Genomic DNA, 23,513 nt, shown 5'->3' with positions numbered 1-23,513 from the left:
TAAATGTTCTGTGGTGAAGAAAATGTTCTCTATTTGCACTGTCCAACACATGTTGCTGTTGAGTACTTGAGATGTGGCTATTGGGACTGAGCACCCGAATTTTGTGCTTAATTTTAATTTAATTAGCCACAGTGGCTATGGTTACAGTATTGGTCAATGAGGCCTAGATGGAGTTTTTTTCCTTAACTTTGTATTGCTTTTAAGGGGCCAGGGTTCATTGTTTCCCTCACTGCATACAAAATCTATTTGAATCTAATATCATTCTATTAGTGTCAAGTTCCTTAGGACTTTGTGTTAGTCTACTCAGGCTTCCATAACAAAATACCTTAGACTGGGTTGCGTACACAAATAAATTTATTTTCTCATAGTTCTAGAGGCTAGGAAGTCCAAAATCAAATGGTTCCTGGTGAGGCCTTTCTTCCTGACTCACTGAAGGCCACCTTCTTGAATGTGCCATCACATCCCCACAGGGCAGAGTGTGAGCTAGCAAGAGCAAGCACACACACAATGCTCTAGTATCTCAAGGGATACTAATCCTATGGGGTCAGTACTCCACTCTTATGACCTCATTCAACCTTAATTAATTCCTTATAGACCTGTCTCCAAATTAGAGTCACATTTAGGTTAGGGCTTTAACGTAGGGATTTTGGAAGGTATGGGAAACCTAAAATGACACTCCCATCTCAGGCTTTCCTGTACTATGTATAATATATCTGCACTTCGTGTTGTTTTTAATAGACTTTTTAAAAAGTATAACATACATAAAGAAAAATACAAAAATATAGCTAAATGAATTTTCAAAATGAGCACACCCATGTTACTTCCACTGACATGAGGAAATAAAATATCACCATTACCCTAGAAGTCCCTCTTCTGCCATCTTCCAGTCATTATCACCCTCTCTGAACTGGTTTCTGTCCTTTCTGTTATCATATATAGATTACTTTTGCCTGGTGTTGAGCTTTTTATAAGTAGAATCTAGGGGGGTTTTTTTGGTCAGACATTATAAAGTGAGATTCATCTATGTTGTATACAGAAGTGTGTTTCTTCTCATTGCTGTGTAAAAATACCACTCTTTATCCTTTCTACTATTGGTAGACAATAGGGTGGGTTTTTTTTTTTATAGGAGAAGGGCTATTATAAATAATGCTCCTATGAACATTCTTAAACCTTTCATTTGATGAATATATTAATTCCTATTGGACATACACCTAGGAGTTGAATTGTTGGGTCATAGAGTCTGCACATTAGCTTTAGTAAATAATGTTAATCTGTTTTTCAAAGTTAATTGAGTCAGTTTTCAATCCCACCAGCAATGTGCAAAAGTTCCAGTTGTTCTATATCACCTCCATGTCTGAGCATTATCAATCTCTTTAATTGTAGCCTTCAGAGGGGTGGTTTTAATTTGCATTTCCCCAGTGACTAATAATTGAGTACCTGTTTGTGTTTATTGACCAGTTAGTTATGGCTAATGAAGTTAAGTACCTATTTAAGTCTTTTGCCCATTTCTCTCTCTTGAATTTTTAAGGTTGATTTGTAAATTCTTTAACATAAGGTATTTGATACATCATCTAGAGATAATACCTCATATTTTGAAGTGTTCCTACGTGTAGTGTATAAATACTTACTTTGGTCCACCCTTCTCCCAGCTAAGAGTTTTCAAAATTAGAAACAATTAAAAGAAAGACTAGGTGGTTGGGAGGTGTAAGTGAAGACAATGTAGTTGGCAGAGTGAGAATGAAGATTTTGTGATGAGCTGGAGAAAGTTGAAACAACATAACCAGCTTTCTTTCTTTTTTTTTTTTTTTTTTTAGTTTTTTATTTATTTTTGAAAGACAGAGAGAGCACGAGAAGGAGAGGGTAAGAGAGAGAAGGAGACACAGACTCTGAAGCAGGTTCCAGGCTCTGAGCTGTCAGCACAGAGCCCGATGTGGGGGTCATGAGATCATGACCTGAGCCAAAGCCGGACGCTTAACCAACTGAGCCACCCAGGTGCCCCATGGCCAGTTTTCTGGAATTACTGTTCCCTCTTGATTATGATTGAGAGAACTGAGACATGTACAAGGCAAGCTGGTAGCTCACAGTGTCTTACTGTGCCCTAATGTTCTCTGCCATGAGGTTATCATGAACAGAGGCTATATACTTCTCTTTTTAAGAAATACATGGATTTCCGTGAATATAGTCAATAATAATGTAATAATTTGTGATGACAGGTAGTGACTATACTTACCATGGGGAGCACTGAATGATACATAGAACTGTTGAATCACTGTTGTATGCCTGACATAATTCTATTAAAACCTTTGTGGTTAAATAAGGGGATACTATATACCAAGACAGTAATTAGTAGAATTTTACCCCAAGTAGTCTGGGAGAGTAGTACATTGGCAAGTTGGTGAGGGAAATCCTTTGGAATAGATTGGACTTTAAAGGTCCCGCACTTTATTATACACAAATAACTAATGCTCTGTTGACCTGTAAATATGTGTCTAACGGCTATCATTGACAAATGCCAGGAGTTGATAGAAAACTAATAATAAATGAAATTTTATAACCAGTACCTAAAAATTAGATTTCTATACATATTTGCTTTTGCCACTACATATTAATTAGTGGACATCAGCTAACCTATTAAACTATTCTTTATGTGATATTAAACATTAATTAGCTTATGATATACAATATTCCTTTTACTATTTGTATAATCAATTCGATCAAAACTAAAACAACTTATTTCATGACAGTAGGTAAAATTTAATTTTGTTAACATTATTCAAGAATAATACCTCTTGAGGTGCCTGGATGGCTCAAGCAGCATCCAACTTAGGCTTAGGTCATGGTCTCACAGTTTGTGAGTTCGAGCCCCGTATTGGGTTCTGTGCTGACAGCTCAGAGTCTGGAGCCTGCTTCAAGTTCTGTGTCTCCCTCTCCCTCTGCCTCTCCCCTGCTCACACTCTGTCTCTCTTTCTCTTCTCAAAAATAAATAAGCATTAAAAAAAATTTTTTAAAGAAAGTTTTTCTACCAAAGACATAGAATTTAGAAGGTGTGATTATTTTTTTAAGAACTGTTTTTCTCATGAAGAGTCAACATTATGCAGACAAAATGTAGAACCAGACTTATTTCACAATTAGAATTATTTTTAAAATTCTTATGATGGAGAAAAAAACAAGTGTTAGTGTCGCCATTTTACATTAGGGCCATAGAAGTTGATTTAGTCAAGCTCTTTATAATCTGGTGAGAATTACAGAGAAACACCACGGTCTTACACCAGTCTTGTCCTTCAGTGCTTCCTAAGTCCAGCCTGATCTTTTGAGATCATCTCAAGTAGTCTGATTTAAATAACTCAGAGCAGATGTAATTTCTCTTTTACAAAATCTTAGTTTTTATCTTTGTATTTGAAAGTAATTTTATGTTGTTTAATTATAACCAAATTTACTAAAACTTCTGAAAATATGTTATAAAATTTCCTGATCATCATCATAGCATTTAGAAAAAATATCTAAATGAAAATATAAATTATATACACCACCCATATATTATAAATTAAATTAATTATCCTTTACTTGTCTCTTGTCACTTTTAGTTTTCTCATTCTCCACTATTCCAATGTATTTCAATTTTGTATATTACTATAGAATTCTCTTATTTGACACTTTCTGCTTTCTTTTAGCTCAACAAGAAGATGATGAATTTGTGTGTCAGATAATTTATGTCTTCTACCAGATGGTTTTTCACCAAGCCACAAGAGATGTCATAATCAAGGAAACACGTATCCTTTTAATGTTTACAATAGATAATGACATTTCATGTATTCTGAAAAGATGCATCTTTATGTATTTTTTTCAAATAATGTGGGAAATGCAAAGTCCCAAAATAATTTCAGAGGGCAAACTATTTTTCATGGAAGCTGTTGACCCCAAATCAGTATACAGGTAGAATATCACAAGCGATTTGTTTACCTTGTCAGGCTGTGATTCCTAAGATCTTAACAAACATATCAGAACTTTCCTCTCTGTTAACATAATTTTAATATCAGATGTTCCTGGGACTATCCTTAGTACTCTTTCAGTCTTACCATATTCACTCTACACATCTATTCCCATGACTTCTGCTATCAACTATCTGCTAAGTATTTAGTATCTTCAAAATCTTTCTTGAGTCCCAGGCATTTGTTTCTAACTGCCATCTGGATGTCTTCCACCTGTTTAAAGAGCTGTTACATCTATTACAATCAAATAGCCTGAATTCTAAGTTACCTTTGCCACTTATAAGCTGCAGGACCTTGGATATGTTATTTAACCTCCCTAGAGCATAAAATCTTGCATCTATAGAATGATCATAATCTGATTAAAATGAAAAGAACGTCTCTTGTCTTTTATGATTGTTATAAGTACTGATGGATTTACAGTGCCTGTAGTTATTTCCAACAAACAGAGATACTCAGTAAGTGAGTATTCATAATACAAACATCTGCCAAGTTCTAGTTATTAACAGATACTGTTCTAAGTGCTAGATTTATTAAAAAAGTCATTACTCAAGTGGTTTATTGTCTAATTGGAGAGACAGATAAATAAATAAGAAGTATAAAATTATAATCCAGTGTCTCAGCGTCATAAAGGTATATGCATTGGGCACAGGAGAGGAGATATATATACATATATACGGATATATATAGAACCAAGTCTGGGAATGTCATGAAATGCTGGCAACAGACGTGGTGTCTAAGCTGAATCTGTGCGTGTGTGTGTGCACGTGCACACGCACATGCTTTATTGTGGTCATCTGCATGTTTGTGTACCAAAAATAAAATATATCTGCTTTTGAACTCCTCTGATAAAATTCTTCATTACCCACGTGAAAAATCTAAATTTAAGCTGACTTTAATCTATTTTAACTCTACGATGTACAATTTTCTCTTAGCACACCCAAATTTTTCATCATTTATCAGGTAGGACCCATCTTCTTGCTTCTTCATGTGCCTTATCAATCTCAAATGCATTTCTCTCTTTACCGAATAACCTCCAGCTCATTAAAGGTAGATTTATAAGCCATCTTTTAAGTTAAGCCTTTCTAATCCAGTTAAGCCTCCTTCCTTCCCAGTATGAGTAATTTATTTTCACCTTCAGTAAAGAACTTTAAATTGAATATTTATATGCCTGTCTTTACCAAAAGATTTTGAGCTCTTCAAGCTCCAAGACCAGTTTTGTTTTCCTCATCTTTATCTATATCCAAAACTTAACATAACACCTAGCAGTGGGTAGTACTTGTTTGGTCAGTGAACACATGTATCTAAGTAGTTAATGCCCTTTTAAAATTAATACATTGGAAAACTTTTTTTTTTATGATGATGGGCCATTGCTCAAAACATTTTTAAAGTCCTCTGACTTTAAGCCAATGACACAAACTTTAAGTATCATCTTTGGAGAAAATTGCCTTGCTTTTCGAGGACAAGATTAATTACTGGAGTCATATAAAGTCTCCAAAAGTCAAGTCTGAAGAATAACAAGTCTAACTGAGAAACGTTCATTTTGATATGGGCAATCAGCAGTGCAAATGCTGTTCTGCCTTAACAACTACATTAGAGAGGGCGTTCTTTAGCATAAAGAAATATTTTTTCCATGTGGCTTATCAACTGACTCAGGATAATAAGTTCTCGGTACACTCTTTTGAGCAGTATTAACATGATTAGAATAAATTCGTTTCCCCCAGTGGTGTTCCAGGGATTTTTTTATATTAATAGTTGCTCCATGAAAAAGGGTTCTGTGATAAATGAATTTGGAAAACAGTGAATTAAACAGGTTTTCTTGCTACAGGGTCTTCTTGGAAACTTAATATGCTTTTCTGGGTTGCGTGAATCTGAAATGATATTTTATAATAGAATATTTCTGTAACTAGAGAAGACAGTATAAGAAACACATGTTAGAAAACACTAAAGTGAAAGCATGGCTTTCCTAGGTAACATCTTTGAAGGAAACCTTTGTTTACATGTCACACCATAGAGATTTTTCTGAGGACTAAGGAAGAATTAAGTATTTATAGTACCAATCATGTGCTAGTACATAGTGAGTGTCTCTACCCTAGTCTTTCTGTGTAAAATGTGCTCTCAGTACCTTACTGTCAAAGTTCACAGTATTAAGACAACTTCCATTTGATTTTTCTTGTCAGTGTAACCTTATTTTCTCTCAAGTTCAGTTTTTGTTAAGCCACTGAATCTGAAGTGAGTACTTTTTAAATAGTTCTTCTGATGAATATAACATGTTGATAATGGAGGGAGTAAGTCAGAAAAGATCTGCTGATTTAAAGTTTTTACAAAAGCACTGAGGAATCCTACTTCGATCTAATGTTTTCATCCATGCCTTAAGACTGTAAAGATTGCTAGATTGCTTTTGCCCAGTGTTTTGATGTTCAAAAACCAGGATTTTTGTTGATGTCAATGACATTTAAATATGTCTTATTGTCTTTTGTCACATAATTAGAAATTATTATTAAAATAATATTGTGATTTTTGCAGTGACCAATAATATACTTAAATTTTTAAAGATTTATTATGTAATAAATGGATTTCCTTTTCCCATTTTTAAAATTTAGATTAATGACCAAAATTATTTGACATAATTTTATTTATTTATTTATTGACATAATTTTAAACAGAATGAAAGAAACTTGATGTTTAAGATGGCTGCTATAGACTTATATTAGGTAAACATAGGATTTATATTAAGATGTTTGAAATATTAAAAATAGCTCTCAGCATAATGCATAGGAGTTGAGAATCTGAAATTGAGAACCAATTGCTATTGTATTTTCATACGATCCCAACAATTGCAGCATGGTAAGTCAAATTTGATTTGGTCCCTTTAGGTTCTCTCTGAGAATAAATTATTCTGTATTTTTTTCCTACATTTTATTTTATTTATTTCTTTTTTTTTTAATGTTTTATTTATTTTTGATACAGAGAGGGACAGAGCATGAGAGGGGGAGGGGCAGAGAGAGAAGGAGACACAGAACCAGAAACAGGCTCCAGGCTCTGGGCTCGCCGTCAGCACAGAGCCCGATGCGGGGCTCGAACCCACAAACGTGAGATCTGACCTGGGCCGAAGTTGGCGGCTTAACCACTGAGCCAGCCAGGCGCCCCATTTTTTTCCTACATTTTAAATGTATCCCTCTTTCCCCCTAAGAAAAATAGTAAGTGGCTAAGAAAAATGAGTAGAAGGTATGAGTTAACCTCTGTCTTTGCTACTTGCGGTGAAACTTGATAAAATTGTTTTCAACATTGTAATCAGTGCTGGAAAGAATATCATTTGCTTGTGTACACATGTGCTAGAGTTTCTTGGTAGAAACCTGTGGCTTCTGTTTCAAATACAATTTTAACCAAGCTTGGCTATAAATATTAGAAATCAGTAAGTTTTTCTTCACTCTCTTTTTTGGATTCATTGAGGTTTATCTGTTAATTTGAGTTTTCTTTTTTCTTCTACCTCCCCCTACTTATTAGTAAGAGGTAAACCCAAATTTCAACACGTATTTTCTCCAGTTTTAAAGGACTGTATTCTTCTACTTGTAAGTCTAATATCCACACTTCCATCTTCCATGTTATTTGATAGTATAATAATTCACCTCATTTTTGTAACATTTGAAAATGAATTATTTTAATTATTGCCTTTTAAAAACTAGTGTTTATTCAAGACTTATAATATGTTGACCTATTCCCTGCTTACTATTTTTTTCTTGAATTCCATTTCTCTATTCTCTGAGTTTTCTTTCATAATTATATTCTCTTATACTGCTAAATGAGTATCTACAAAAAATAAAATATATCTCTATTTGCAAATAACTAGCATGTTCTCTGTAATAATCATTTAGCAGAATATGGAATTTTAGATTGCCAATTGTTTTTCTCCACAATTCGAAGGTATTTTTCCACTGTCATCTAGCCTTAATTGATGCAAGTGTGAAGTTTGCAATCTGCGTATTATTGGTATATGTCAATGTCTGATGGCAATTTGCTTTTTTCCCCTTATAAATGACTTGATCTTTGGGCCAGTAAGACCAAGAGGAACATTTCTGTATTTTTAAAGCCAAGTAGCTTTATTAGAGTTTGAGTTGGTATTCATCATCCTTGCTTGATTTTTGCAAGTATCAAATGTGATCTTTCAGTACATAGTTTTGTCTTTTTTTTTTTCCTAATTTCAGGAAAGTACTCTTGAATTTTAGTTTTTAGTATTTGTTCTCTTTCATCAAAAGCTTTTATTGTCTTCTTTGAAATTTCTATTATGTTGGATCTTCTTTGCCTATCTTACATAATTCGTCTTTTTCTAATATTTTCTCTTTATATTTGTTTTTAAATTTTATAAGTTTTCTTCCTTTTTAACTTCCATTTCTCTTGGAGTTTTATCTGTTTTTATTTACTCATGTATTACTATAAATTTAGTTCTTATATATCTGAAATTATTTTTACTTTTATTTTTGGTTCTTTCCTGAATTATTTTATTTCTTTGAGTTTTCTAACTTTGATATATATTGTTCTTTTACATATATTCTTTTGCTTAAATGCTTTAATTTCATCTTTTATGTGAAAATGTCTTTATTTTTCTCATAATCGTCTACAAAATTTGGCTATGATTCTTTTCTCTTGCTATTTTTATATGAAATTAATTTTCTGGAACTTTCAGGTGGGCCAGCTTTCTCAGGAAAGCTTGATAGAGAGCTGTGTGGTTCTGGGGCCCCCTCTTCAGTCATTTTCGTGATTTTTATGTTTTCAAAACTATGGCCTTGTACTTTCTGAAACTTACTGATTCTGTTTTCCTTACCCTTTTTTATTTAGTGGGTTTTTTTCTTTCTTATTTCTATTATCCCTGTCTTTTAAACAAATGAAATGTTAAATGTTTCTGGTCAGCTTTTATTGATTATTCAATTTTAAAATTTGAAGTTAGATTTCAGGGTAACACTTTGAATTTAGAGAAATGTGACATTTTTCTAATATGCTTGAATAGCCTCAATCTCAAATGCAATTTGTATCTTTAACCACTTTTTATTCAGAGGCTCCAGCGTATCTTATAGATCTGATGCATGATAAAAATAATGAAATCCGAAAGGTCTGTGATAATACATTAGATATTATAGCGGTAAGTAATTTTTTTTCTTATGCAAAGTGTAATAGTAGTCTTTATTTGGTAAAAAAAGAAACCTCTGTACATCTGTTTAGAACTTTGCATTTAATAATATATAACTTTGCATATTTGTATTTTGATGAATCTCTGAAAATACAGTGATATTAAATTCATGTTTTAAACATTAAGACCCTTGATTTTAAACCTTTTAAGAATAGGCTCCTTGAAGAGGTCTACATGTCTCTCAGAATCATTTCTTTTTCAGAGAAATTATTGCATTGGAGCAGGGGTCTGATGAGAATTTCTACCAAAATCTAACAGTCAATTTTGCAGTTTGACCATTAAGCTTTTTTAATAAGTCAAATGTTATATCAATTAATTTTTCAGTGCTTTGATTTTTGTCATATGCATACACTTGTTTTGTCAGTTGCTTTGGAATGATGAAACATACAAAAGTCATATTATTCATGACTTTAGAAGTTTTGAAAGGATGTATAACTGAAGGAATATAATCAGAAGGGTAATCTGAGTCCTGGATTAGAAACTTGCTCTCTGGACAGACTTTTTTCAGAAATCATGCTTCTGCTGCCCACCATATTCTGCCTGGACTTGGTCCTTGCACCTGGGATGTGCCATAAACTAGATTACATTAAATGTTTTCACCTATGGCATACACAACTTGCTTTCTTCCTTCTTTAAACTGGATTTATACTTTCTATTTTGGCTCATATAATAACAATTTTCTTGAATATACCCTATTCAGTAGTTTTCAAAGTTTAACTTAAGCATTTTAAATGATCAGAATAACATTTTTTAATGTTTATTTACTTATTTTGAGAGAGAGAGAGAACACGCACGGAAGCAGAGAGGGGTAGAGGGAGGGAGAAAGAGAATCCCTAGCAGGCTCCCCGCTGACAGCGCAGAGACCAGTGCAGGGCTTAGTCTCATCCTTGAGGTCATGGCCTGAGCTGAGATCAAGAGTCGCATGCTTAACTGACTGAGCCTCCCTAGCACCCCTCAGAGTAACATATTAAAGAATCAGTTAACAACTTTATTAGAAGTCCTCTAAGTTGGCACTTATGCTAGTGATTTCATTATGAAGTCAGACGATCACTATCAGGTACTTCCTTGTCAATTTCCTGCATTTTTATTTCAGAAATTTATCTTATTTGATGTCATCTACTTTTTGGATTGGACTGAGTATATCATTACTGGCTTAAAACTAAATGAGTATGTTAACATTTTTAGCTTTGATCTCTAAAAATAAAGAAACTTTGCATATTAGATACTTGCTGCAGTAACATGTTTCATACCTGTAGACCCCTGGTCACAAGGTTTATGAATAGAGAATATTTATTATTCCTAGAGAATAATTTCATGGCTCATATACTATTTTCTAGTAAATCACTAAAGTCAGTGTTGTGTATAAAGTATGTAGTGTAAGAAAAAACCTCAAGTTCTATTTGTGATTATCTTACCTTAAGCAATGAAGAAAGGAAAGAGGTATCAGTTTGTTATAGGTTGCCTTTAGCATACTTTTAAAATTTTCTTCTTTGAGAAAAGTAGATGGAAGGCAGTAATGTTTAGATTTACAGTAGGCATGTTTGGTATAGAATGTAAATTTGTGATAGTTCCAAAATGCCAGCTCAGTCTTATTATGAAAATATTTGGTATAAAATATGAATATAAAAAATTTTATTCCCAATCTGTAAACTCTGGGCTAAAGTCTCTCATCTTTTTTTTAAAAATTTAAATCCAAGTTAACATATAGTGTAATAATGATTTCAGAAATAGAATTTAGTGTAAAGTCTCCCATCTTAAACAGGAATTTTCCCCACCCTGTGTCTACTTTCTTTTCTTTTCTAGAAAGCTGTCCTCACTCTCTCTCTCTAAAACCAATGTTTTGGAAAAAAAATATGTCTACCTATTATTTCCTTCTTTTGATCACTTCCCCTCATTCACCTTTCAACCTATACCAATTTTGGCTTCTGCCCCCTTTGTTGCACTGATATGGTGCTCAAAAAAGTCACCTTGCCTTGATTTTTCTAAATCAATTCAATTTTTAATCTTCATTTTACTTTGTTGATCTTACTATTCTTAAAGGAATTTATAGATCCTAGTCAGAGTTAAAAATGTAAAATCACAATGAAAATTATTTTAGGTTATTATGTTTACAAAGAATCTTGTTGATAAGGCCCCTAAAGAATAATCAATAAAGTGAAACTGGTGATATATCAGCTAACAATATATGGCTCTCTAAGATGCGGTCTGATCACTTGACTTAGTGTAACAAAACTCTGAACAAGTAATCTGAAGGTTCACCTAATTGCTCTATGACTCTCTATATGAGACTTAACAAAGTAAATACTTGATATGATGCCAAGTAATTTTGGGCCATTTCATTTCACACATTGGGGAACTTTAGTCTGAAGATATATTTAGAAATAATAAACTTATTAAACAGAATATTTAAAGATATTTGTGTGTGGATGATCTGATTTAAAAGTACTGCTGTGCTATCCAACTTCATCATATTCCCAGCTGAGTTTCTTAGAAGGAAAGAAGTAGACTAATATAGCCAATAAGAGGGCTAGAAACACCCCATGTTCTACTGGAAGAATGTTTCCTCAACTTTCTGCTCCTATACACTTCTAAGTGTCCAGGCCCTGGTTCAGTTTTCACTTGATAGTAACAAACTGCACCATTTCTCAGAACATTCTCTCCCCTTCTCGGTTGGGTAGGGGTTCAGATCTTATATTCAACTTTGACGTCTATGACATGACAACTTGGTCTAATAGAGTATTACATCTAGAATATAACCAATTCTAGTTCTTTCACTTGCTAAATAATCTCTGACATTTTATAACTTACTGAAGATTTGATTTACAATGACACTTGTGAGGCTTAGTCAAGTATTGTTAGGGTTAGAGAAAATATATATGAAGCATCTACCCTATGATGTCCACTCCATGTTTGGTTCACACTACACCAAATCTCAGGCTTAGCTGAGAAGTTAATTTGCCTTAATGATTATTTACTTTTGAGAGAAAGCATGTGTGCGTGCACATAAACATGGCAGAGGAGAAAAGAAAGAGGGAGACAGAACCCCAAACAGGTTCCGGCTGTCAGCACAAAACCTGATGCAGGGGTCAGACTCAAGAACCATGAGATCATGACCTGAGCCGAAATCAAGAGTCAATACCTGACTGACTGAGCCACCCAGGCGCCCTGAGAAGTTTATGTGTTGGTTAAATATATGGACCAACATTTTCTTTCCTTGATACAGTTAATTATGTTATTTTCTGTTCATTTAAAATTTTTAAATGATACTGGAAAATAATCTATTTACTGTTTGGATTTTAACTGTGGAAAATTGTTTGGAGCCTGTATTTTGGCCAGACGTCTTCAGACGTCTTACTGCTTATACTTTAAGATTATTCTACAGAGTGGCTGAATTTGGCATTTTAAAGCTGCGTGTCACAGCAATTCTAAATAGGGTAATTAACGGAAAAGCCTTGATTAGGACAATGTGGTAAACAGGAATCTGCCTCTTCTAGTGTAGAAGTGCCACATCTGTTAAATTACCCACGTTCTGAGTCTGTGGCGACTTCTTTTAATTTGAACTCAATTTTATCAGCTAACCTCAGACCATAGTTACACTCCTACCTTGCTAGGCCTTCTTATTTGGGAGAAATTTGAGGAGTGGGCTTTTTAAATGCATCAGTAAAATGACCGCTTCTCAGGTTCACTTGGGACATAGCTGCCAGTCCGGTTCCTTGAGCTCAGACTCTATTACTGATCATGACTCAGGGTGCTATTTGCTTGTCCTGAATCTTTTTCAAGAGTAAAACAAGAGGAAATTGACTTAATTCGAAACAGGAGAAAGTTCGATTAGACACAGCAAGGATGATGAAACACTAGAAATAAGCTGTCAAGGGAGAATGCGAAGCCTCTGTCCAGTAAGCATTAGTAGTAACTACATAACTAACTTTCTGAAATAGTTAGAAACCTGCCTAGAATGGGAGTGGATGATCTCTTAAGATTCTTTTTACTGCTAGGCTTTGATACCCTAGTATTCTCAGCATAGCTATGTTCTATAACAAGAAAGAAAGAAAGACAGAGAGAGAGAGAGGGAGGGAGGGAGGGAGGAAGGGAGGGAGGAAAGGAGAAAGAAAGAAAGGAAGGAAGGAAGAAAAGAAAAGAAAAGAAAAGAAAAAAATGAGTGTATTTGTAGCTTAAGGCAATTTCTCTTTAAGAAAACAAACTTCATTTTTACTTAGAGTAATGTGGAATAGTAAGAAAAATTAGATTCCTTGCAGTGCTTAGAGAAGTAGGCCTTCTGCAGTAAAGAACTTGTCCCCCAAATTTGGAAATGTTACATTAGTGATGATTTGTTTAATGAATTTGGACCTACACCCTCGCAATTGGTGAACTGAAATAGATGTGTGGTGGTAGTACTCTTTGTACCCAGGAGGATTATATGTTTGGTGATATGGTCTCTATGGCCTCATCAGCAAGTTGTCACCTGTCTGACTAGGCCTGATGTGTGGCTCTGGGAGGCAGGGATTAGAGTAGATGCAGTGAGGAGTACGGAGACAAAGAGAGGAACCTAGCTTCTTAGTCTTCCAAGAGGATAGGTACATGGTAGTTGATGGTTGTCTCTTCCAAGCCTTGGGAATCCGGAAGGGAAGAACAGAGCCCTCTATGCATAGAGAGCATCTAAACCTCCAATTAGAATTTTATCCTTCAGCACTTAACTTTGGATCAAGTATTTGAGAACCTAATAAATTCTTCCCCAGTTGGTAAAAAAAATTCCTCCCCTGACATTACTGGGTTGTAAAACATTTAATACATTTTTATTAAGGACATACTGTATAAAAACACTAAGACTGGGAATACAAAACCCATCAACACAAATGCCCTAGAATATAAGTTTACATCCTAGACTCTAGAGAATGCAGGGTGCTGTCATCTAGAGGTGGACCAGCAGCGGCGCTACTATCTGGCCCTATCAGTGATGTTCTGCAGTAATGGTACATTGTATCTACCAGGTGTTTATCGGAAAAGGGATGTCCCTAGGTTCTCTGCTAAAGGATTACTATCTCTTGTCTTTCTGACCAGCCCCAGGCCCATGTGATCTGATAGTCACACAGGTTTATGTCACTGAGATTTTGAATGACAGCCCTTTCTCTTTTAGTAAGTCTGTGATCATGGCCAGATTGTGTATATTTTAATAACATGGAATTAATACCAAGTTTTGGCATTTTAAAGTTGAAAAACTAGGTGCTATCTTTATTTTCAGATAGTCAAAATTATATTTAGTAAGATTGGTGTTTTGAAATGAGGTAAACCATTGTAGGTTTACATATAAACTCTAATAAGACATCAGTTGGTCCCCACAAAAATTACCAGGCAAGCCTGTGTCCTGCAGAAGTTTATTAATCTTGCCAGCAAGGGAAAACAGTTTAAAAAGATGTCTTATGGCATCTTGAAGGACAGTTAGAGAAACTTTCATAGGGATTAGGTTAGGATTAACATTAGAACCTGGTTAGAACTTTGGTTATTTGGGACAGGCTTTCAAAAGCAGGGAATATACAGGGATTGGGTAAAATGGGTAGACAGCAGTCAGTTTTAATTGACTTACAGTTTGGGAATGGGCACAGAGCAGAGAATTTTAAGTGAATTGTTGACAGAAAACTACTGAGGTGTTCTCTCCAGAACAGGTGGAGTTGGTTCTTGCTTGTTTTATAGTTTTGGAACCAATTTTCATTGCTCAGATTTGTAAGTTAGATTTTTTATTTCTCAATTCTATATCATCAAATTGGGTTTAGTGAGGTAAGTTTGGTTAGCCCTCTTTTGGAGTTCATTTTTACACTGTATAAACCTGAAAGGCAGAAATTTAGGATATTCTTCTAGCTAATTAGAATACAGAATGTATATATGTATGATATGAATGTGATCACAGGTATATTAATGTATATGTATTTTTGCTGGCTTTATGCATGTTGTTGCTTTATTGTATTTTTGTTTTAATTGGCAATATTGGATTCAAAAGAACCCAAGCATAGTACAAAAGATAAAAATCATGATTTCTTGCTTAAATAAATTTCATTTAGTTCTATCTTTAACTTTGTGGCCTGACTGAACATGATATTTGAAATGATATTGCACAGATGAGCCTCCCCAGCACTTTAAACAGAGATCGAAGAGATCATTATATTTGAGGTCTGGTTAGAAAATGTCACAGTCAAGACTAAAAGACAAAACTTGGGATAGTACTTTTGAGAAGTAGGTAGTATGTGCCTAAAAGTCAACTCTGTTACGTATGTGTGTTTGATTATGTGTATATCTATATTTACTTATCGTGTACGTATCATTGGGGTAAGTATTTTCTACAATATAAAAGGCATCTGTTTAGCAGCTATTACCTTAATCTTAATGAGCAACTAAATTACTCTAGATCTGCTTCAATTTAGTATGTAGAAGTGTATTAAATAAACCATAGTACATTCTCAATTAGGAGGCTGTCACATTAAAGGAGAAAAGAAAATCTGTTTTCCATCAGCTATGTTAGAACACAAAGCAGATCTATGTAGCTCTATGTTATCCTATAGTGTGTTAATCAGATACAAGGTGTGACGGAAGCCAGTTACAAAGAGTTTTCCTGATAGTGAACAGGCTCTGATAATAGGCCAGTTAAGGCTTCACGATGTTTCTATGGTTAAGTAGTAAACAAAATGATGTAGGACTTCAAAAAGGATGGCACATTCCATTTAAAATCAAACCGTAAGTCTTTCATGACACTTAGTTTTTATGGAAACTGAGTGCTTAAGATCCTGTCAGAAGCTGAGAAGAAAATAAGAAAGTATGTGTATCTTTAAATACAAGACCAACTCAAGTCTCAAAGCAAGGTTCTCAGGGCACCCTTTTTGTGAAAAGAGGTATTTCAGATATGAAGAAAAAAATAACTATTTTCCTGGTGTATTTCCATAACAGCTGGATAACTTTTTATGACATAGCTTGGCTGTGGTTGAGCAATGACATCCCTGAAATCCCAGTTATTTCCTGACCATGGGGGGAGGGGGCAATTAGAGGAAAGGAAACTTGGGGGAGAGGAGTTAGGGAGAATAGATTTTAATTGATATGTGTTGAATTTATTAAATGTTTGACACTGGATATTCATTTAGAGTTGATATTTAATTTTTAAAAATAAACTCCTTAGACTTCCAGTATTCTTCAATTTGGGGGGATAATTATTTCAAAAGCTTTATGAAATAATGGTATTAATCATATATTTTTTGTTTATAGAATATTAGAACTTCAGTAAATCTTACCTAGATTTGTTTCATTTTAGAAATGAAGAATAGGAGACCAAAAGATATAAAATACCTTTAGAAGGTTGCACACTTCTGTTAGTATTGAGCTGTAAATAGAACCCAAGTCTCCTAACTCCTAATCCACCAGTCTTTGTTTTATACCATCCATAATACCATTAATTTCCTATAAGTTCAGACTCCAAGACACACAGAAACTGGCTATGCCATGGCCAATAAAGTCTACTCACTGAGGATAGCTAAGTGATGATCCATTGGAGCATGATATATATACTGGTTTTCACTTAAATGGGAGAGGAGGAATAAAAAAAATAGTGAGAAGAGGTCAAGGGAGGGGCACACAGAGAGAGATATTAAGGCTGGAGAAGTGTTACAAGTGTAAGGTTGTTAACATGTTTTGTCTTCGAAAAGTAGATCTTCATTTTGAGATTGACTTTCTTAATATTTATAGTCTTGAAATGGTCTTTTTTCTCTAAGTCAATAATAGGTAGTAGTTGATTTACGTATAACATCAGTCCCCAAAATTTGTTTTTGAAACTTTCCTGAAATCTAAAACTCTTGAGACCACTGTCCAAACCTATTAATTTAGTACTAAATAGACTCTCAACAGCTATAAGCTAAAATATTTTATTTTTAAGAAATCTGGAACATAGTGGCACCTGTCTGGGTGGCTCATCAGTTAAGTGTCTGACTCTTGATTTCAGCTCAGGTCATAACTTTGTGGTTTTTGTGGGTATGAGCTCCATGTCAGGCTCTGTGCTAATAGGGCGCAGCCTGCCTGGGATTATCCCTCTCTCCCTCTCTCTACCCCTTCTCTGTTCACACTCCTTCTGTCTCTCTCAAAATAAATGAACAAGTAGATAGATAGATAGATAGATAGATAGATAGATAGATAGATAGGAAGGAACGAAGGAAGGAAGGAAGGGAGGAAAATAATCTGAAATATAAAAATCAGTGTTTCCGAAACAAATCAAACCCAACATTGTATAGTGAAATAGTACTATCTCATTTTCACTAATGTTGATTACTAAGGAAAAGGAGAAATCAATTATTGAAACAAATACCGTGTTCCTCATAACATGCTTCATTCCAAGATGCTGTATTTATTAAGCATTCAAATACCTAAGGCTGTAGTATCACAAATTAGAGCAAACTTTTTTGGCACAAGTATAACATATTAATAATGTCTCATACTTAGCTTCTAAATTTTAAAAATACCTTTAAAATATTTTCTAAAGTTAGCTATTAATATTGGAATTAAGAAAGTCATTGAAAACCATTAGTGTATACATAGTATGAGGATTCTAGCAAGTAAAGGTATAGGTATTTTCTTCTATAATTTTCAGCTTTCAATAATGAAATAGTTTTATGGTTATAAATATTTTCAAAAGTTATGCTATAACTGCTTGAGATTTTAGGAGCTTGATACTGGTCAGTCAAGGGTTTTTTGCCATTTCTCTTTGCTATGATCTATGACAAAAAGCCACACATACTTACTAAATCTTAAGGTTACCTCATGAAAACTTTTCTTGTCATTGTAGTGGATTCGCCATGGTAGGAATCTAATCATTGGATCATCTGCAAAACATAGTTTTCTATATCCTAAATGATTACACAGCTTGGTATAGAATAACATATTTTGTTGCCTATTTACTGAGAGAGAAACTGATTTTCTGAAGAGCTAAGAAGACAGCCATAGTGCTTTCATTGTGATCCTGTAAACGATAATGTGCACATTAATCATTATGTTAGTCATAGAAGACCAAACCTAGAATTTTGTAGTACAAAAATACTTAAAAATTTTTATTTTAACAAAATGACAGTATAATTTGCATTATTGCTGCTATACTCTTGGGCATTATAATGTTAAGCTATGCCTTGGTTCTATGAATTTATTCACTCATAAAGTGACCAAAGAAAGATGGTGAAAACTTTAAAGGAATTCAGTTTAGCATAAAAATAGTCTCATTACATTTAGTGCTAACTCCCTGTCTTGGAAAATCAGCTTTCCCAAGACACAAACAAATCAAACTTTAGTGTCAAAAGTTAGCCATGGATGCTTATGGATATTTATGGTTTGTACATTTGGATGTCTGTCAAATGGATAGTCAGTCAGTTGATAGATGGTCTTTTTTTTTTTCTTTTTGAAACTAAACCTTGTATGTATAGGTTCATTAGTGAGAACATTGCTTTCAGCTTGAAAGGTGATAAGAAGGCTCCAGTATGCAGGGCATCTGTGAAGAAAACAACATCTTTCTACATTTATTACTGTACTTTTATTAGAATAATGAAATCATATGGAGCATGTAAGATAGTAATGCCTACAATAATCATGATTTTTTTTCCTTGTGCAGAGCATTACTTACTAGGCTAAATACATTTTATGGATATGTAATTTACTTTTTAAATTATATTTATTTTTGTAACATTTCACAGAAATTCATAAGAGGCAAGTTTTACTCTCAGTGAAATAGCAGACCCCATATTTTAATATGTTTTGAGCAGTTGACTAGGTTTTATCTCCTGTTCTTACACTAGGAATGCCTAAGGCTGAATCTAAATTAAAACAATCAAGGCATATGTCTTTCTGTCATCTTTCTTGAACACTTCTTCATTCATATAATCAGATTTAAAATCTTTCTATCAAAATAAAGTTGGTTTTGGGGCACCTGGGTGGCTCAGTAGGTTAAGCTTCTATTTTGGCTCAGGTCATGATCTCGCTGTTTGTGAGTTTGAGCCCCACGTCAGGCTCTGTGCTGACAGCTCAGAGCCTGGAGCCTGCTTCAGATTCTGTATCTCCCTCTCCCTTTACTCCTCCCCCTCTCACAAATAAACATTAAAATTTTAAAAAAAGTTTCATACCTCTCGCCAAGTGAAACAAGCTAGTACTAACAAAAGAAACCATCAAATTAGCTCCAGTATTTAATGTAGATTTAATAGGATTTCTGGTATTTTAAGGCATATTCTAAGAGTTCTGATGATCTATAACTAACTTATCTTTTAGAAAAGAAGCCAATTAGTATGGAGATTTTCTTCCCCAAAATACCATTTTACTTTTTGTTTATGCATAAAATATTTTACCTTAATGGACAATAAGTTCATCCTTTGCTTCTGTGAATATATAGGATCATTCTTCTTAAATCATCTAGCTACTTGTAATATGATAATAATATATTTTTCAGCCAACTTTGCAGCTAATACAGTCACTGTGCCACATAGGGAACCAAAAATTTTACTGCAAAATCATGAATTTTAAAGAGGTTCAAAATTATATTTAGCATTTAAGTTAAATTATTTTAAAGCTAATCACTCTGCTTGTACTACATAATTAGCACCATTTAGTATTCGATCTAATTTTGGAAACCCAAAGTGAACCACTGAAATTTGTAGCCAGTGAAACTGCTTGTAACAACATCACTGTGTCATTATTTTTTCAATTCCCTCTGTCCCTGACATCCTCCCATGTGCAGCCAAGTCAGAGAGAACATGATTGAGAATATAATGTGTTACGTAATATACTTACCCAGACCAGAGCTACTTCATCTCATATCACAGCTTAGTCAACCACTCAACACTTTCATAGAATCTTAGAGCTGAAAGTTGACCTTGGAGTTCATTTATTATATTCTCATTACTGAAGAATCCATTCTGCAGTGACCCTGACAAATACTCATTTATCCTCTGCCTTTTCCACATTGCTAGCCCAAGGTTTACAAAGCTCTGATACTCACAACTAGTTGTGTGCACCTGGTCAAGTTAATTCAGTGTCTGGAGCTTGTTTTCTCATTTATAAAAAGACAATAATTAATAGTACCTAATTTAGTTTATTAGGTACTTCAATTTAATGTACCTACTTCCGTTAATTAACAGTATTGGCTAACATTAAATGTTTCCAGCATAGGTTTTCTAAATGCTTAACATGTTTGATCTCATTTTATCAGAAGAACTTATGTGTGATCAGTTAAAATGATTGTATAAATTATCATATTTATATGATAAAATATGATCTACTCACCTTAAGCATACTAACAAGATGGCATTTGGATTTAGGATTTATTGTTTATAACTAAATTGTCAGTTTCAAACATAGATTAAAAATATAGGTTAATGATGGAAAATTGCATGTTAAAAATAGTGTTATATTCTAAAAATGAAAAAAAATAAAGTTACAAAAAATATATATATATATAGGTTAAAATTATAGATTCAGGGGCACCTGGATGGCTCAGTTGGTTAAGCATCCGACTTTGGCTCAGGTCATGATCTTGCAGTTCATGGGTTCGAGCCCCGCATTGAGCTCTGTGCGGACAGCTCAGGGCTTTGGAGCCTGTTGCAGATTCTGTCTCCCTCTCTTTCTTCCCCTTCCCCACTTGTGCTCTGTTTCTCTCTGTCTCAAAAATAAACTATAAAAAAATTGTAGATTTAACTTGGAGTAAAAACTTCAGTGATTTAAATATTGAAATTATAACAATTGGATTAATAAATGCTTATTTTTTTAAGTAAAATACAATAATGTTTATATTTGCTCTTTCATACAATTAAATTTTAAATAATTTTATTAGGAAATTGAGAACTAATAGGAATGTTAATATTTAACTATCAAAAAAGAAAGCTTGGGGGGTACCTTGGTGGCTCAGTAAATTAAGCCTCCAGCTCTTGGTTTTCAGCTTGAGACATGTTCTCATGGTTCCTGGGATCGAGCACCACATCGGGCTCCGTGCTGACACAGTGACAGTGCAGAGGATACTTTGGATTTTCTCTCTCTCTCTCTGCCTTCCCCAACGCACACTCACTTGCTCTCTCTCAAAATTAAAAAAAAAAAAACATAAAACAATTGAAAGAAAGCTTAATAATTAGGTGGCAGATTGCCAGTAGCAGTATCATTGCCAAAAAAAGTCTTCCACTTCTATCTTAGTCGAAAAGGGGCATCTATTATAATTTCAAAGATGTACAACATAGAACAAACAGTCTGACAGCTGACACTGCTAAAAGATTGTTGACAATATGTAACTTTTCAAATTTAACAAGTAAAATTTTAACAAGATAATAATTATATTCTTATAAAATTTGAGACTTGTTACATCCCAGAACTTCCTTTTATGATGACAATTTTTACTTGAGCCTCAGCTTTCAATGAAAATTGCTCATTATTTAACTAAAAATATGCATTTTATTCCACCTGTTAACTATCATGGTGATCCTGACTACTGGAGGACTATTGCCTGGCAACTTTCCAACTCTCTTAAATAACTATAAACAAAAGTGTTAAAGATATGACAGAGGAATTTAAAACTAAGACCCTACAGTTATAATGACAAGAAATACCTGAAGTCTTTTTTTTTTTTTAAATCTATGCTATCAGTGGTACTGCCATTAAATGTTAAGTGAATACACTAGTCAGAATAACCACAATCTTCGGCAAAAGTAGGGAGCTAGATAGATTCAGCTGTAGCTAATAATAACTTACCTATATGTCCTTCAGAAATGTTCCCCAAGTAGGTTCTCTGTGAACAAGTAGATACAGCAGTGAAGAAGCCAGTCCTGCTCCTCGGGAGCTCATGATCAGAGGAGGAGATAGACATTTAAAGAAATAATTATGACTAAATAAGATTATGTTATTTTGTGGTTGAAACAAAATTAAATTAAATTCTGTTACTTGTTTTCCATGGCAAACCATTTCAGTAGTTAGGAGACATTACTTTAAAGTGCCTTTTTTTTTCCTATTAAGAAGTGTTATCAAAAAAAGAGTGAAAGATATCATTTTGATGCTTACCCACCTATCATTAGTGCCACAAGTAACTATTGCCACAAATGTCCTTGGGAGCTGAAGTCTCATTGCTTACCTGATTTCTAGTAGTAGCAAATTTGTGAAGCTTAAACGTTTCCAGTTTTTGCCATTGCCATTCACAATTGGTAATTCAAACAGATACCTTTAAAATATGTCTGTAATTGGGTCTATTGATTCTTGTATAAAATAATTCTGAACAGGTATTTTTAATGTTTCCTCTGACCCAAATGAAGAATCTCTAAATTATTATTATAACCTATTATCTGAGGGCCACGGGAGTAACTATAAGCTTACATAATAATCCTTGACTATTTGTTTTCAATAGGAATATGATGAAGAATGGGCTAAGAAAATTCAGAGTGAGAAGTTTCGCTGGCATAACTCTCAGTGGCTGGAGATGGTAGAGAGCCGTCAGATGGACGAGAGTGAGCAGTACTTGTATGGTGATGATCGAATTGAGCCATATATCCATGAAGGAGATATTCTCGAAAGACCTGACCTTTTCTATAACTCAGGTAAGATGGTAACCAAAGCCAAACGAAACAGTTTGTGAGCTATAAATAGGGATTTTGGTCTACCAACCTTGCTCATTCCCAAGCTTTGGAAGCACTTCTTATATAAGTAGACGTCTCTTATTGACTTCAGAAGTACCATCCATACACACCATACAAACCTGTTAACTCACCATTATTTTTTTCCAGTTAGTCTTTGATGTGCTCTCCATAAAAAAGGTTGTACCCAGGAAAATTCATTACTCTTAGTTTATTGCTGTCTAAAATGCATAACTTAAAATGACATCCTCAAGATTTCTGACCTCTGTTTGAAAATGTAATATTCATTTTTCTCTATCCTGCATTTATTTAAATATGTAACTTAACTAATTTATGCTTTGTTTTCTAACATATTTCATGTTCACAGTCTAATTTTGCCAAGGGTTTGCTTTAGTTTCAAACTAATAAACTCTACTTGGTTGGGAAGATTTAGACACTTTACAGCAATCGTTTTTTCCTGTGAACTCTGCTAGTATTTTCAGGGTAAAATTTAATTTTTACAGAAATCATGCATATATTATAACTTTGTTGATTCTGCTACACTGCCTTTTTCCAAGGGTGAGTTTGGCACAAAGACCAGTACACTTTTGCATATTCTGGTTTTTAAAGTGTTGCACTATTGCCAATATTAATATTACTTCATTGAAGTCATTTAGTTGAAGAGAGGAAGAAAGGATTTCTAATTAAGATCTGTAGCAGGTTGGATATAAAAAGCATCAAAGTAATTATGTC

General features: G+C 34.0%; 1 protein-coding gene across 2 annotated transcripts in view; it reads left to right on the top strand.

The window, feature by feature from the left end:
- Nucleotides 1-23,513, top strand: part of KIFAP3 (kinesin associated protein 3) — a 152,312-nt gene that overhangs the window by 95,125 nt on the left and 33,674 nt on the right. For both annotated transcript variants that reach the window (XM_029935002.1, XM_029935003.1), the window contains exons 16-18: nucleotides 3,672-3,770; nucleotides 9,038-9,123; nucleotides 22,556-22,745. In XM_029935002.1, the coding sequence (XP_029790862.1) occupies nucleotides 3,672-3,770; nucleotides 9,038-9,123; nucleotides 22,556-22,745 (375 nt within the window). The remainder of the gene's footprint in view (nucleotides 1-3,671; nucleotides 3,771-9,037; nucleotides 9,124-22,555; nucleotides 22,746-23,513) is intronic.

Source organism: Suricata suricatta, chromosome 3 (assembly GCF_006229205.1).
Source record: "Suricata suricatta isolate VVHF042 chromosome 3, meerkat_22Aug2017_6uvM2_HiC, whole genome shotgun sequence".
Taxonomy (NCBI): Eukaryota; Metazoa; Chordata; class Mammalia; order Carnivora; family Herpestidae; genus Suricata; species Suricata suricatta.
The sequence above is the reverse complement of the archived record's forward strand: the minus strand, read 5'-3'. Positions and strand labels throughout refer to the sequence as shown.